The following is an 18,484-nucleotide window of genomic DNA, read 5'->3' as shown; positions in this document are numbered from 1 at the left end:
TTGTTTCCTGTGAATGCATGTCCCTTTTAACCCTGCGGTCTGCTTCTGGTTCATAAATACTACACCCAGTATCTGAATACTGAAATTCATCAGAATGTAATATTGATCACAAATGTAAAAGTTGTTTTGGGATAATGAAGCAATTACCAGAAATGAAAATATGATCTATTGCGGAGTTGGCTTGGTTGATAATGTCACGCCTTCAGATAAACTGGAATCCGTCTGGAAGTGCAAGAACAATGGCTATGCATCAGACCTGCATTAACGCGTAGCTTTTGAGGTGATAAAGCAATTATCTGACAGCGCCGCAGGGTAAAGGTATGTTGTTTTGGAATTATGTGTCTGATTTATTCTGTGAACAGATGTCAGCAATGTTATTACGTCAGTGCCATTTGATTTTTCTATTGATCTCTAGCATGTCGCTAAATTCCAATTCCATTTGATCGTTAGTGTTTAATTTTACTTTCCCAAACTGTGGATTACGTTTCTTAACAGCTGACCTAAAGTTGTTTGAATTAAAATCACTCGTTGGGGCACGTATGGTACGGGAGCATATCTATTGCTGGTTAAATAGGATGAAGTCTTTGTCACTGAAAGAGTTGGTTTAACACTGTTTTAGGCAATATCTAAAGAAACATCAAGGTGAGGGACACCAGAAATTGGATTTACATACTGAGACCAGATTGGGATTCAAGCCTAGGTCTTTGTGTGATAAGCGCATGCACTAACCACTTGACCCCATCACAACCATTCTCTTGGCCACATGACCAAACAAAGGTGTTTCTTTGGTCCTGCTTATGGCAGTCTTAGACTTTACGTATTTGTGTACTAGATAGTTGCCCGTGTTTTAATCCCGATGAAACTGTGTTGAATATTGCTAGGAGCAAAAACGTCTTAATTTCCGTTTATGTGTTACCGTTAAATCATGTAGCAGGAAAGAGCTTTGAAACGTTGACATTGTACCTTTCTGGAAACTATAACTTCGTTTATCTTGGAGTATCACCGTACGAGCAATTATTCTTGTGAAATGAAAATGAAATACTGATAATAATAATAATCCCGTTTTCCATTTGTATATTATCTTTAAATGTATTTCATGAAAGCTGGGAAACTTTGAAACGTTCCAAACATTTCATCCCAGTTTTTCTTTGAGTGTTGAGGTTAGAGCACCATGACACGAGTAACCTCACAGCACAACCTCCTACTGTTATCCTTTGATACCTGACTGTTATCATGAAAGTTTTGATGCTGAGCGTAGCTTGTGATGAGCGAATCTGACTTTAACATCTGGGATGAGTTATAACCAGATTCAAAGGAACAGAAGAAGGTTGGGGTTTCCAGGCTCCAAGAAATTGTTGATGGCTTCGATTCCTGTTCTTGAAGTACACAACGTTCTTTAAGTCAACGATGGTTATGTAATTGGATATAAGTGAATGGAGAGAGTTCGTCGTATTCTGGAGACTTGTTTGTTTAGGTTGCTGTGAGGTATTTAAACACGTGGTTTTCGAAATGTGGTCTTTGTGTAATGGATCTTATAACAATTAGGAGATGTTTCTGTGCGTGAACAGACAAGATGTACAAAACAGTTTTAATGTATGTATATTTCTTCAGACGTGAGTGGGTATGGTTTGAAACCGTTTTAACAGACACTGTGCATTACGTTGTGTCAGTTTGATGTGTTGGGAACAGGTGAAGTGATGAATGTCTTAGAGTGAGTCGTTTTAGTTTAACGTCGCACAATGTTTCAGCTATATGGCGTTGGTCTGTAGATAATCAAATCTGGACCGGACAATTCAGTGATCATCAGCCTGAGTATCGAGCTACGCAGTTGGGAGACGATGACATTTATCAAGCAAGACAGTGAGTCTGGCCACCCGATCCCCTTAAAGGGACCGAGGGGTAGCCTACCAGACACCTTCATCATTTCAACATTTTGTCTTAGCCTAGTGGTTAAATCGTTCGTTCGTCACGCTAGGTTCGATTCCTCTCGTGGAAACAATGTGTGAAGCCCATTTCTGGTGTCCTTCGCTGTGATATTGCTGTGATATCGCCCAAAACGATGTAAAACCCAACTCACTCACTGACTCCGTCACGTTTTGTGAACGGTGCTTGACCAGTAGCTTAAACATTCGACCTGTACATGTTCACAATAAATGTGGAAGATACAGTCTCGGCAGAATTGTTTTGGTTATTTCATCGAATTTATGTCACAATATACTTTTTACATAGGCGACTAATATTGATCAGGTGTGTGTCCTTTTGATAATACCAGGCCTCCCGGAACAGACCGTGTAATTACTGTAATGCCGTTGGCTAGAAAAACTTCACATGTCGCTTGTGTTGTCCCACCCCATCCGTCATTACGTTGTATTCCACTAACACAAGGACCGCGTTGTCAACGTTTTACTTGCAAATATTTCATGGACAATAACTGCATTAGTTGATTGCTTCTGCAAAATGTATACACAAAATACGACGGAATCCGAACAGAGAATTTGTATAATGTTCTGGATTAGAAACCTTCCGGATCAGCTGAACAAAATGTACGTTGCCTTTCATCAATGAACTGAAGATTGCTTGATTGTTAGTCTCAAGTCAGCAATAGAAAAATAACAATTATCTAATATCATTAGGTGCCTTGAAATTAACTTTTCACCTGAATCTACTTGTGAATCCATCTATTTTTTCAATGACCCTGACACCAATGAATATTGATCAATGGTTATCCACAATGTGTTAGAAGTGTATGGTCATCAAGCTAAGAGTAAAAAGAAAAAAAATGTCTAATTACATTAGATACAAATTTAAGTTTTCGCTTTAATTATAAACTGTCTGTGAACACATCGATATGTCGCTAGACCTGACATCCCTGAATATATCAACGGTTGTCTAGAATCTGTACCCTTGTGTCAGAAGTGTATACCTGGATATCAGAACAGTGTTGCCATTAACTGGTGCTGTTCATAAGTACCTGGTCGCAACACCTGATTAAACCTGGTCAAATCTATTTCAGAATACTTGAAGTACAATTCAGTCAACCATACACATACAATACTGTAGCACACAAATAAATACTTTCTCGTGGTCGCATGGTCTCGCCTTCAGCGAAAACAGGTCATGTTGAGACCTGGTGGTCCCTTTGCTGGTGGTTGTATCAACAGGCTGTTTCACACCAATATGTCTTCGTCTTACCTTGAAGATCCGGAATAAAAAAATTGGTCTTCAGTAACCCATGCTTATGAGGCGACTGACGTGGCATGGTGGTCAGGCTCGCTGTCGTTGCATCCCCACTGCATAGACCGATACTCATGATATTGATCACTGGGTTCCCTGGTCCAGACTCGATCGTTTACAAACCTCCGTCCTGTGGCTGGAGTATTGCATATTACGGTGGTAACAAGAAACAAACAAGCCGCCCACATCTCAACATAGGTACAAATTGTCTTTGGTGGGAGACAGAACATTACCTGTATGATATGAACGATAAATACTCAACCATGATCAATGCAAATCGTATTCTCTAATGAAGAATCACCTCCTACCTTGCCTGCTTCTGCAACCTTTCAACATTACATTGGCGATTGCTATATTGATTTCTAAGAAATATGTTAGTTTTTATTTGTAACATCATCAACAAAATCATAAATCACTGCTGTATGTCATGTTTTATGTTTATCTGAAAATTGTATGTAACTCATAGTAATCATTTTTTCCAGCTTACGCACGTTAATGCTGTTGAAGTGTTTTTAAGTGTCCGGCGGCTTGTGCATGCATAGTTGTATACATTTATGCATTCATTATTTGTATGTACAAGATGAAGCTAAAATATACAAACAACTACCACTGTAATTACACGTTCCAAAAGAGTACCATTGATGAGTCGAGTGAGTGAGTAAAAAAACGATTTTAATGGATCTTAACAGTGCATTGCATGCAACAGGTTCCCATGAATTTTATGTACATTACAAATTGTGATTGCATCACTTTGTTTTGATTAATTTGTTAAAAAGGCAGATATTATGCTACAATTTTCACTTTGAACTAGGCAAATTATTGTCTGATAAAATTCTTCCTACCTATAATCATACGAATCCTTTTTTTCGGAATAAAAGCTGAATCTTAGGGATAACAACTTCTTGTTTTTTTTCTTTTACAACGTTTCTGGGGTAGTACTTGCCCCTTCTTAAGATGGATAATGAAACGTGAAAATAAATCAAGAAGTTGTTCTCCATAACATTTGTCTTCTGTTACTGCAACTTCTAAGTATCCTTGAAGAATTCGTTCGGGATGTTAAAACATAGCTGACCAGGAATAGCTGCCAAATTGGTAATGCGGCATAAAGCATTATTCACTCACTCACTCACTCCGAGACAGTTTTGCTTTATACCTGTCTTTAACTACTTGCTACAGCAGAGTTCCATTTTATAGAGTTCCTATCGACTTGGATAATGGTAACATGGACATAAACTTGATAAGATTAGAAATTTGATGTACTCTTCCTGTAGATAGGTCACCATTTATTAACACATTTGATACCTCGAGCTAAAGACCCGGTTCTAAACTGAAACATGAGGAATCAAATTAGATTTATAATCTCCCGGTTCGGTTCCAACATTCAATTTTGGAAATTTCATCTACCGGTAACAGACGTCTACGCTGAAAAGCAGACTGAGTATTGCCTGCGTATGCATCTATCATATGTACTGTCGAGAGTCTAATGTCCATATTCACGAGGTTTTGATTAGACTGGACATTTATTGATAATAACATCACGTATGATTTCTTTCATTGGCTTACTAGAAGTTGAGTAGATGAAGGATTAGGACAATTCTTATGCATATACAATTTCTTTTTTCTGTATAGGCAACGTTTCGACATAGATTCGACAAGGATTCCAATGTCGTTGTCAAGCAGGTGATGTATCTTTAGAGTCTATGTCGAAATATCGCCTATACAGAATAGAGAAGTTGTACTTCCATAAAGATAATCCTAATCCTTCAACAGCATAACGTCTTGGTAATGCATGGGATTTCATTACTAAGACAAGACAACTAATCAAAGTGTATCCAAATAAGTTAAAATGGGAAAACTGAAGAAATTGATTGATTTCAAATTGTCATGAAGAAGACTCCCCCTCTTGCGTCGTCGAGCCTGAGCAATATTGATCGATAAATATAGAATATTTTTTATTTATTTTGAGGCCCAAATCCTCTCATTGAATGTGTAAACAAACGACGTTTGGAAAGAACGGAAGCCGTAACTGATATTCCATACACGAAACAAATTCCAACCTTGAGGTTTTTTACATATATTTGACCAGTCAAAATCGGGAATAATGAGGTGAAGATTCTCCCTGGTGTGTCGTCTTTACTGAAATCTTCCATTATTTCCGTGTTTCATGCGTGATCGAGCGATCCAATCACTTGATTCACCTTGGACTGTTTCTTCACACGCTAGATTTCCCCTCGCGTGTGTGAGGCAATATATAACATTGAACATTCTCTTGTTTACGTCTTGTCAAGATACGGAAGCAGGGATGTTGACGAGAGGCGTATGTGCATTCGTGCGCGCAATGTTGGATTAAAACATAAGCACACTGACATTTCAAAATTTAACTTATTGAGCTGCCCTTAAACATAACTCTGCGAAAAAGGAAGTACAATAAGCAAAATTAGTAGAACCTTCCTTAAACATATACTCTGCAAAAAAAACCCAAACAAAAAAAACAAAAAACAAGCGCATAAACAGAAACAAAATTGGAAATAATGAGCTTTACTGATATTCATACATGTTAATACCAAACATAAACTTCATATGTCCCCATACATCGTGAGTGCTTGGTGCTGGTATAACACGGCCGAGAACACAAAAACACAACCACGTGAGTGCGTGACAGCCAAACACACTAGAATGAAATGAACAAGCAACATGAATTGTTTGGCTATAAAAACCATTAGTTTTCATTTGTCATGGGCTCGTGAAGGAGGCGACCAACTGGATCGGGTGTTCTGGCTCGCTATCTTGGTAGACACGTCATAGGTTCCCAAATGCCCAGATCGCTGCTGATGATTACTGAATTGTCTCTTCCAGACTCGAATATTTACAAACCACCACCATATAGCTGAACTATTGCCGAGTGCGGCGTAAAGCTGAACTCACCCACTCACTCATTTGTCATGAGACAAGTTTATGAGGACCAAGGCAAACCATGATCTTCAAGGATAGACTGTTGAGACCAATTCCTACACTTATAGTAGTCATGTGGTGAGACTTCAATTGTGAACAACAAACAAAACGTCGCGATGCTTATCTTTATCATCATCATTAGTAACCTGTTTATATCTTATCCGATCAATATCTTATCCGATCAATAACACTGAATGTATTGATTTTACGACTTTATGATTAGCTCACTTCACTCTCCCTATCACCACACCCATCTTGTTTTCCAGTGTGCTACCTGCTGTGCGAAGTGTGTGTACGCTTCAATCATGCTCGTATTACTAAAGGAAACGGTTAGTCGTGCTCATGACGGATGATAAATCTTAATAAGAACGAAATATTGGCATGTTTTATCTGAACGGTTTCAGGAACAGACATTCTTTTGAATCTCACTCCATACACACCAAAACCCGAATTTCTACTTGTAAATCCAAAACACCCAGATTTACGAAGGGGTGGTGGGTAGACAAGTGGTTAAATCGTTCGCTGGTCACGCCGAAGGCTAGTGTTCAATTCAACCTAATTCAACAATGAGTACCATTCTTTAACATTGCACTAAGGCTACCTTTGACTTAGGTAACCTTAGTGCAATGTTAAAGAATGGGAGTTAAGGTTAAACTTTGTAAAGGTTGCTTTGTGAAAGGAACCCCTGAACAACTCAAAACATTCCAAACGTAATTGAGTACATGAGGTGGGTTTTACGCCGCTTTTATCAATATGCCAGCAATACCACGACATGCCATGTGTCCTACCTGTGTCATACACACATGTATATATATATAGATGGTGAACTAGGTTCCGAGTATAATCTGCATCGCACATGTATAGTTTGTGCAGAATAGACAGAGTTACAATACAGGTGAATCTGCCAAATCCGGACTCCGTGCAATGCGGTTTTTTCCTCGCTTAATCCCTGTAGATTCAGTGTGTAAGCAGCTTTAGGCTTAACCGTAGCATATAGTAAAGATATACAGACGAATTTAAGTCGCGTTCATATTGATAAGTTTAAAATACAAATTGATGTTTAGGCATCTAAACACGTTTGAATTATGTAAAGTGGGTCATGTGTCTGTTTTGCCGAATAAATATATGCTAGTTTCAGTGATGTACTTGGAATCCTACAGAATTTGGAAAGGATATTTTTTCACAGAGATGCATGTTTCTTAAAGTACCTCCTTTGATCGATAGATGCAGCTGTTCTTGTGATGGGGTCGAGCTGAAGATAGATTTACTTACAACAGACACATCTGTTTGTGAGTGCAGAGCTATTTATATCTGTCAGATGGGCCAGTACTGGATATTTTAAACGTTTGAAGATTCAGATGTTATTCAGGACGGAGGATGTAGCATGTGGCTTACATATTTGACTTACGACCAGATTGTTTACAGACCGCTCCCATATGGATGGAATATTGCTGAGTGTGCCGTTAAACTACAAATAAAATTATTTCATCTTCAAATTGGTTGGAGTGACAATCGAAAATTGACAGAGCAGGACGTGATTATCCTTTTTACGAACACCAGGTGTCGTGTCTGATTTTTCACTATCATTTAGAAATATTATTTAAACCGCCATTTCGAAACTGTTTTTGAACGGAACTGGTGTTTTCCTCTGGTGTTGACGTTGAACATCATTTCTTATTAGTCATAAATACTTTTTATTGCTATCGACATGCATTTAACTGTCATCTGTGTCTGCAAGCTGTCATTCATTTCATGCTACACATATGTGTTCAAGCTGAACATTTCAATTTATAATTTCTGCAATCCCTGACAAATATTTGTAACATGCACACATGCTGACGTCACAAACAAAGACGTGCGTATTCAGTCCTACACCATCCTGTATCGCTATCTCAGAAATACCCGAGGCATGACGTCACAAAACAAGACATGCGCTCTCACCAACAGCGAGTTATGGGGTTAATATCCTGATGACGCAGGAAGGGGAGGTGGGGAGATGGTGATGAAGGGAGAAGGGCGATGGAGAGGGGAGTGGAATTTAATACCTCGCTTTGACAAGAAGTGTGTGTTTCTGCATGGAAAACAACAGAAATCAGTTTTATGATTGTGCCTCAAGGAAGGCCCGACGAAGGGGTCCTCATCATTCATGGTTATTGCATCAAGGTTCTGATTTCAATTTGACGTGCTCGGGGGATCTCTCACCCGACATCTTTATGAACTGCAGCAATTACACGCGCTTCAACAAAAACGTGTCTTATTTTTCAAATCAGTAGAAAACCGGACGGGAAGAGTGACAGAAAGTGTTGCCATGTTTTCGACTTAAGATATAAAGTTAACTATCTATCAAAACTATCCCAAAAAGGTTGGTTTCCACGAAAACTAAATGTCTAATTTCAAAAATAAGTATTTTTGCCATTAGAAAGAAATGGAAAATTATGATGAAGATGTATAATTATGATTTTACAGTGACGACAGTGAAATGAGCAATCTGGCTTCATACACTTAAAGTCATCAATTTGAAGTATGACAAAGACGAGATTGCTTCTTCCACTGAGTCAGTGGACACAGATCGAATGTCAACAGTGTAAGGTTTTTGTCCAGTGGGTGCATTTGGCAAATGAGGGTTTTTTTAATAGGAATATGATAAACATGAAATGTATTTCAGGAAGACTTCCTTAGTCACGAACTTAGACAGAGCAAGTGAAGCTCAGTGGTTTAACCGGTCGCTCGTCCCGCCTAAGACGCCCCGCAATTCATCAGGTTGTACGTATTCCGTTCTACGTTGTACGTCCCATTTCCCATTTCATGTCATAATAAGTCATAATCCTATCTCATTATGCCATCTCTGTATTTCATTGTTTTGACGCCGTTCTCAGCAATATCACAGCTATAAGGTGGCGGCCTATCAATGAGACAATCAAGTGATCGACATCATGAACATCGATCTGCACAACAGTGATACGATAACATGCATCAGCGACATCAGCGAACATGGGGCAGTCTTGAAAATACGATCTTATGTCACTAAGACACCACTATGTCTACTGCAGCGTAAAACAATATTCAACCACTTAACAACTTTGGTTGCTTTCTTACATACGGTGACATGAGTTATTACTGCAATGTTGTGCAAAGCGGCGTAAAACTATTCGAGCACTTAACAACTTTGGTTTTATTCTTACATACGGTGACATGAGGTATTAATGTAATATTGTGCCAACTGTCTTAAACCATATTCAGCCACATCACAGTTTGTATTTTGACCCACGTACCGTGCAGTTGAATACCGTACAAAGCGATGGACCCAAAGGACTCGCTAAATGAAATCCTCGCTCCCACTGGCGTGTCAGGCTGTCATCAAGTTCTGCATCATGTCCAACAGATCAGAACTGTATGGGCGATAATAATGAGCGATCTTGAATTATTCATTTATTGTTTATGGATCAACTTGAATATCCCTACAGGCACAACAATGAGTACCCCGGCTGATACCTAAACGCCTTATCGTCTAGGTTCTGTTTACCGTTAACAGTCAGCGTACTTGAGTTGTTATGCACGAAATGCCATTACTGTTTTGACACAGTGGACTGCAGAAATTCAGAACCGTTATCCTAAACTGATTTCTTTTTGCGGTCAGAAATGTTTCATGTATCCTTATTTCCTTATTTCCTTTATCATTTATTTTTCATTTTCTCTTTTTAACATATTCGATCGATCTATTAATGAGATTGTAAATAGGGTCAGTGATATATATGCGTCGTTCTTCGGCTGGGGGATATGTCGAGTAAATAGTTCCACAGATATTTGAACCATCCCACTAACTCACTCACTCACTCACCTACTAACTCACTCACCCACTCTATAACTACGTGTTTGCTGCTATATGTTGAAAGTATTTCTCATTTGTAAAACTTCCTTATCAGTATCATATTCCCATTTTGTTTGTCCTTCATTATTGATGTTCTTTTTCTCTTTTAATATTCGATCGATATATTTATGAGATTATGATATGTCCAGTGTTATTTTACTAATGTCTTTTGGGGTCTTTAATAACAAATCGAGGGAATAGACAATCTAAACAACCTCACTCACTTTTGCATCCACCCACTCCATCATTTATTGAACTCACTCACCCTATCACTCAATCACTCACTCATCAACGCAATCACTCACTCATTCACGCACTGCAATCAATAATGTCACAAATGATGGGCTGGGCACTGGAAAGGGTAATAAACCCCTCACATCAGCTTTATAAGAAGCACTATATCCAAAAATACATCATAGCCGACCACAATATGTAAACGATATTCCACACACAGGACATACCATCAGTATGTCGCGTCGCAATGACATACGATACCCAGCACGCAATGTCGTCAGTCGACTGGGATATATCCTTTGGTACGAGCCTTGATTTGTGCTCCCGGGGGAAATGTTCAACACTGTGGCAATTGCAAGTTAATGGAGGTTGTGTGTTAAGGTGGGGTCGTTGTGGCATCGAATCTAACCCAGAAAGGATGTTACAGTGCAACATCGGAGGTCATTGCGTTAGGACATATGTCCAAGCTAAAATGAGCATGGCATGTGTACTGTTTAGCCGAGCCGTCAACATATGATTTGATGTGGAAGGGTGGAACGTCCTTCGGTGTGTTGCTACCTTTTAACTCGAACTCGTTTAACTCGATGTCTTGGTAAAGTTCGTGGTTAGAATGGAAGTTAAGTTCATGGCCTTCAGCAACAGATGTAAATTTGACGAGTGTTATCGAGTGTCACGTCTCTTTCAGATGGTGCATCCCTTTATCCTAACTCTGGATTGCCTGGTACAGATTCAATTATATGCAGAGTCGTTATATAGTTGGAATATTGCTAAATGTGGTTTCAAACAAGAAAGAATCTGTTAACCAGTTATCCAGTACGTTTGGTAGTCGTCAGAAGAGTTTATGGTCTAATAGCGGGCTCTGCTTGTCTCGGGCTACGGGTTACTAGATACATTTGTGATTGAATTTTGTTTGCTTACAGACAATATTTGGGCGTTTGTTTCCTATCGAAGCCGTAAAATAGTATTGCTTTCGGTATTTTGTTTTTATCTATAATCTATGCTCCTAACCAACGAAAGCATAAAATATGTATGTATAAACTTTTAAAACGAGATAACCAGCAACGAGTATCTGCTGAAACAGATCCCATGGCTTCTAAAAAAACAAAATGACGCGACAAATAGCACTGACGCTCTGAAACCCTTAATCATACTTTCGTATACAAATATAGATTTAGTTAATATTAAAATATTCAGAAGACACGTTTCACATAAATAATTAGTATATTTTTAAAAAAAAAAATTTAACGAATGTCAGTTCGGTCGGATATCTGCATGTTTGGTAAATTATATTGTCATGACTGAATTTGAAATATCAACCCTGTTTTAACGTTGCATTCTCTTTTTTCAGTTTACCCGCGAGCATACAAAAGAAATAGAATACACACCAGGGAGAAAACTGGTCATCGTTTGTGATGGAGCTAACGGCCAAGCAGTACGTACGCGTACGATGGGACTTAGCGACGAGTGCGTGCAACATACGTGTAAGGCGTACGCTGCGGTGGCTGCCGTTGAACGCCCGGAATAACACAATGTCCCTATGTCAGAGACGCGGGTCCATAACCTGCACTTTGACTTGACAGCCTATGGGACAGATACAAGCGAATGTGATGGACTAACGGGATTCTCTTTGAAAATATTTGGCAGTTCCAAGTCCCGTTATATGACGTTTATAGTTCCCAAGTGAGAATCTCCATTATTGAAAACATTACGTGTTGTGCTAGATCGATCGGTGAGTAGATAATCATACCTTTATTATCACTTCATTATCTTGTCATGTTGATGTCGGTGTAGTTATCACCTTTGCTTTAATTTCTATAATTACAGTCACCACCAATGTTATCGTTACGACCTCCTCGGCGGTGTAGTGGTTAGAGCGTCCGCCCGTAAAGCGGAAGGTCGCGGGTTCGATTTGCGACCCCGTCATGCTGTTATAAGGTGAAAATTGCAATCGTATACAAGAAACGATTTATACATCTATCATTGAGATTTGCGGTTAGTTCGGCATAGCACCAATGCTATTACTATTGGGTAATATATTAAGGGATGGAAAAAGGGAATAAATGTCAAACAACAGAACAGAATAGATTCGTCAAGTAGCAATTAAAGCTGAGTCAATGATTAGAATTAAGGGAGATTTCCAATCACGAGGTACGACATGAGACCAGGGAATGATGTAACTTCTAACGAATCAGAGAGATTGTAGAGGGTCATGTGATAAGGGTGAAGCAGGCTCGAACACCTTAAAAAGATACTGTTAGCACTAAAAAGGTGCGAGGTGCGATGCGGGTTGAAGAGACAGCAGGACGTTCACATCCTTGCCCAACCCTGTCCAGGCCAAGACCAATTGTTATGAAGAGAGGGATCGAGTAAACCGATGTGAGTATAGAAACTTGTGTTGAGTTATTCATTGTATGCCTCAGTGCCAGTACATGAATGCTATGTGCTAGTTAGGAATCCCGGTCGTCAGACCACTTATTCCTAGATGTAGCCCCCCGGACAGACCAAGAGAGTATGCCACCAGAGCTGACAGCACCCCCAATAAGGCAGAACGGTCGTCGTAACAGGTAACTGGTAAGAGGGTTTACTAACACCCAAATCCCAGTTACGACAATGCCAAGAGATGTGAAAACTTGTTGGTCCTTGCCTGGTGCTCGGCATTAATGGGTACAGCGAGGACTAGCCTGCTCGGAGTCAGTATAATGTGTCTAATGGGGTATTAATGCTTAAATGCGACAGTACTTAAATTTCAGTGAACTGGCACAACAAAACCATCTGAAGTCAAGCCTGTACATGCAGTCACACGTACACACTAAAGCACGTCGTCATATGATCGAAATATTAAGGTAAACCCCATTTCACCTCACCCTAACCGTTATCGTTATTATCGTCAGCATAATTATCGTTATACAGATCATTTTCATCATTCATCACCAGGGGCGGTGGAGTACCCAAGTGCCAATAAGCATTTCATGCAGTAGTGAACGAAAATAGGGTAACTGTTCCAGTCGAACGCTGTACCTCTAGACAAAGTCTTAACGGCAACGGTATGAAAAGTTTAGAGCATTTGTCGAAACTTAATCCTCATGTAAGGGCAAAATAGAAATTACTGGTATGCGAATGCATTGCTTGACACCAGGAGTTCGCGGATCAGGTAAACTCGTCCAGCTCTACCGGTAGGATCGCCAGTCAAAGCCACATGGATTAAATACGTAAGTACATGCAAAGGCCATAATATAGCATCCTTCGTGAGGGTGACAAGTTGACAAGTTTCTCTGAACGTCTAAGACTGCCATTCGATTCCTGAAACGACTTAACCAAGTCATTCATTGAATGACCTCGTTTGGAAAGTCTTGTAATTCGGTGACGTTTGCATTAAACTACATGCTATTCATTCTCGATCTTCAGGGTGCTATAGTGGAGATTTAAAGTAACGTATGACCTCGAGATTGTCGAGGATCATGCTGTTCAGTACGTACGTAATTGTTAAATAACCCTACTGACTTCAGACGTGGAACGTCGTCTCGAAGAAACATATATAGAGGTTGCATGACAAGCAGCGAGAATTAGGACATTAGGACCGAAAAGTTGTAATTTCCTTCATGATCCAAGCCCTGCGTGCTCAAAAACTTGACAGTGTCACAAGGGAACTTCCGGTTTATCTTTCCAATATCCGGTAGAAAGGGCATCTCCGCATAGTTCAACATTTTCTTCTCATCTTGAACTGATGTAAGGTTTCAAAGTTATTACAAAATGGAATTTGAGGTTTCCCTGGAGCAGTGCATTCTCTATTACATACAATATGGTTTCCCGGTGCGATTGAAACATGCTCGATAGCAAAGATTTTGGAGCAGAATAGGGGTACGCTTAGGATAATTAACTCTTTGAAGCTGGTTATACAAAGGCAGATTGGATGTGTCCTTTTGAAGAGGTAACATATTTTGCGCAGTTGGTGCCCTATTATAACTGAAAACCGAGTCATCGATTTTTGCATTACACGTTTAAATCAGGTTCCGTAAAGTGGCCAATGGTTTCTTTGAACGCACTGAAGACGGTGGAGTGCCCGCTCTTCTGAGAATTAGGCAAGACGGCAATAGATTTTGTTCACATTTTGATCCAATTTACGTGAAGACTACATATCCTAGAATGCAGCCATGTGCTTTAAAGTTGTTGAGAAATATCAGAACTCGAGCTACCATAGATCTCTCACGACATTTGCCTGTCCACTTTACGACAAGACCATATATCCCACAATGCAATTTGAGACTTTGAAGTCGTGCAGTAATGTACGGATTAGGTAGACCTGCCATAGATCATTCGCGACATTAGTTAGGCTACTTTACGACAAGACTCAAATCCCACAGTGCCTTTTGCGGCGCATATATGTCACAGCGACATCTATGTATGAGATGCATGAATAGAGCAGACGTGAACACCAGGAGTAGAATGGACATGTGTGAATTATTACACTTCATTCCGCTTCCTTCTAGTCCCCCAGACATAAATGTTTCTTTTGAAAATACTGGAACTGCATACCACTAACAGACGAGGTACGTACTTCAGACGGTGTCAGACATTTGCTTGAATAAGTCTGGTTTGGCTTGTCTTTTCTTGCAGACATTAATGCAGTAAGTAGCATTCAGGGACTCGTAAAGTTACCGGAGTCAGATAACGTGATGTGTAGACAGTCACATTATTATTCCGAGATGGGATTTCGGATAATGAAACCACGTAGAATAAATCTTTGTTCAGTTCCATTTCAGTGCGTTGGGTCTTACGCCGCTTTTGATAATATTCAATCAATATCACGGCTGGGGATTCCAGAATTTGTGTTTCAAACCCGGGTCTTCGGCGTGACGACCGAACGCTTTAACCACTGAGCTATCCCACCTCCCTGTATTACCCGTATGGCAGAAGCTGGGTTAGGTTTAACGCCGTACTGAAAACTGTGCTGTAAATAAGGGATGAAATCCCGAGGTAATGCGTGTCACTGGTTAACTCTGTTGAAACCCATCAGCACGGGTATGGTTCTGACAAACATGGAGCGATCCGAGATTCGAACCCTCAAGCCTAAGGGAGGCAACTATGCAGTACAGCGAATTGCGGCAACACATGCAACTGGTACAGTAGGGTACGGTGACGAGGAAAGAGTGTGTCTACCTGATCACTGTATTATATTGTATTATATTATATGAGATTTCACAATGCCAGAAGGTTAGGAGACCAGTTCAATCAAAAACGTCTTTTCAGTTGAACATGTATACCATCATGACAGACAAAGTGACTTATACAGGAACGTGTACGGGTACCGAGCTGTGCTATTTTCGAGATTCGCGGGCCTTATAGCGTAAGCCCGCCCACTGAGGTACCAGGCTACAAATCAGCATCGATACCTGATTTGTTCTACTCACTTCGAGCCGACCAAACCTAATTTTACTCCATGTTTCCCAATCGCCAGGCAGGGTAACAACAACAAACTTCTTATAAGGCCTTTTGTTGTGTTTTTCCAGATGATGAGAAATATCTTCATGAAATGTTTCAACACCTACAAGAGTAATTGTGAACATTCGTTGAGTGACTCGTTCGCTCTAAAATTAATGAAATTCAGCCCCCGACTGTTTGAGATCAAGCTCTCGCAGAGGCTGGAGACGGTGGCGTATTTCGAAGACTCTGACACGTTTGTTGTGTCAGAGGGAGACGCCGCAGGGTGCTACAATTTCCACACAGGTAACACCTTCATTCATTTAGGAATAAGGTACGGTGGGCTTGTGTAGTGATTAAATCGTCCGCTCGTCACGTTGAAAACCCGGGTTCGATACCCATTGTGAAGTCCATTTCTGGTGTTACCCGCACTTCACTCATTTGTAAACACACTGCCAGTGATTGTATTTCAGCCGCGAATAGCAGTAACATTTGAAAACAATTATTTTCTTTGAATATTTCTACAAAAACAATTACAAGAACGTTGTAGTGAGTGAGTGAGTTAGGTTTCAGCAAAATTCCAGCAATAGCCAACGATGTAAGCTCTAGGCCGATTCTATCGTCTCACACGTTATTGAAAATTTACAAATAAATCTTTAAATGGTAGCCAAAGTGATGTAAGGAATATGTTGGTCATGAATATTTATATACCATCATCTAAAAATGAATATACTAAGGGAAGATATATATATTATATTTGGGAAACCTGTATTTATTATACCATTCGGTCTAAAGATAGATTTAATGACGCTATATTTCTGTAAATAATGCTTGTAAGACAACCACATTCCATGAACATTATCCGGAACACAAAGGCCACACATTCACCAACGTCGTATATTTGTCATCGTAAATAAACTCCAGGTCTCTTAAACGTATGTGAAACTGCAAGATGTTAAATCGTTAATCGTGGTATGTGGCTAATTGACTCTCCCGAATCTTCTAATGTGTTGTTTCCATGCCAACGAGATGGACTAAAACATGCTTTTACGCTTCCATTTATGACATAATGGTAATTGTGTTGGAATATGTCTTCATCTTCAATACAGAGCAGATGATTTGACGTTTCTTTTTTTAACACAAAAGTCCTTAAATCAAGTTCTCCCTGTGGCGCCGTTTCTCATTTAGCCGTTGTGGCATTTGTAATATTGCATAATGTTTTGTCATAAACCATATTTCAAGATTTTAGAAAAATGAACGTGGATGGAAACGGTGCACGATTTCAAAACTGAACCTTTGTTTTCCTTTCTGGGATCCTTTCACACAGAAAACGTAGATTTTATTCCCTTTACCTAGAGTTCCAGACAGAGTAACTAAAAGGACTATATTTTAAAATATGACGCGGAAGTGATGGAACCATTGACTGTCTGTACGTTTTAATACGCTTTATCCACTATGCTTAAAATGTAGGCTGTGATGTAACGTAAGTACCTATGTGAAGATGTAGTGCTCTGACGATGGGATGAAGTTTAAGATATTATTCATGTGTAACGACACATTTGGAGGTGTACCAGGTACACTTCCTGTTGCAATGTTGTAGGTTTGTGTATTATTTTGGGTTTGAGTTTGGGGCGTCATATTGTAAAGTTTCGTAACAGCGCTTTTCTACTGTTTTGTAGGTTTAGATGTCAACATAGGAATTAAAGGCATTGTGACGTTACCAAACTTTCTCTCAATGGTTCCAACGGCCATGACGGAGCACTCAATCATGAAGGCAATGATGTCCAGACAGGCAGACCAAGTGTGCAAAGACTTTGTAAAGAATGGTTTGAGAGACTATATGTTCAGCAAACATTGACCCTGAGGAGGAAACATGATGATGATTCTGAAAGTTACAGTTCAGTGTCAGCTTCAACAGCCTTGGGTAACATTGGAAAATGGAATGGCTGAATCTGATATAAGAAGATGTGATGACATCATGACAACCCCTGTGTCTCCTTGGAAAGTCATCACAGATGTTTGTGGTCATCACAGAGTTCACGAGTAAGGTCATGACCAACGAATCAAGGTCATGACCAACAGTTCAAGGTCGTGGACACCTCGGCACAACCTCACATTGTCGATACACCAAGACGCCCTCTGTGCCATCTAGTAAGGTCATGACTGACGTTGAATCTCTTCTAATGAATCCTATGACACAACGTAAAGACGGTGTCCTCCACTAAGGTCAAAACTGACGTTTGATCTGTCAAATATCACGCTTTTGAAATCTATGGCAACACCACAGGTTTTCTGTGTCTAAAGTTCAAGCTTAAACTGTTTCTGCTCACAGTGTACACGATCATTGCTGGTAAAGCTCATTTATTTCATTGCAAAGTCTTGGAATGACTATCCCTTATGTTGCTATTTGGCACTTGCATATTCAGCAAACCTCGATCAAAGGCGCAATGCCTTCATAACACCCATGCTGCCGGTAAAAACAGATGGCAAAGAGGAAATGACGTCCAAAGGCATTATGGGACGAACATTATGCAAATTCAGCAAATATTGGGCAGCGACCATACCGTCTCATTTTCCGCACTTTTAGAATAATTAGGATACCTGCATCTTTGTATTCAAACGGTGCAATCTGTCCTTTCCCAAATCGGACTCATCCTAATGTTTGTCATTACTGGATGACATTCAATATTCTTCAGCCGCTTTGTTTTTGTCCAGTTAGTGCAGGATATCTCAACTCATACTGCCGGGTCATCAAGCACTGACTCGTATTGCTACTAC

The 18,484-nt window shown here is 39.8% G+C and overlaps 1 protein-coding gene across 1 annotated transcript in view; it reads left to right on the top strand.

Annotated features, from left to right (window-relative positions):
• LOC137258118 (uncharacterized) overlaps positions 1-17,597 on the top strand; it is a 57,907-nt gene extending 40,310 nt beyond the window's left edge. Inside the window, exons 2-3 of the mRNA XM_067795679.1 lie at positions 15,796-16,012; positions 17,386-17,597. Of these exons, the coding sequence (XP_067651780.1) occupies positions 15,796-16,012; positions 17,386-17,564 (396 nt within the window). The 3' untranslated portion in view covers positions 17,565-17,597. The remainder of the gene's footprint in view (positions 1-15,795; positions 16,013-17,385) is intronic.
• The last annotated feature ends 887 nt before the right edge of the window (positions 17,598-18,484 follow it).

The sequence above is a fragment of the Haliotis asinina genome, chromosome 12 (genome assembly GCF_037392515.1).
Source record: "Haliotis asinina isolate JCU_RB_2024 chromosome 12, JCU_Hal_asi_v2, whole genome shotgun sequence".
Lineage (NCBI taxonomy): Eukaryota > Metazoa > Mollusca > Gastropoda > Lepetellida > Haliotidae > Haliotis > Haliotis asinina.
Note: the sequence above shows the minus strand (reverse complement) of the source record. Positions and strands in the feature narration are given on the sequence as shown.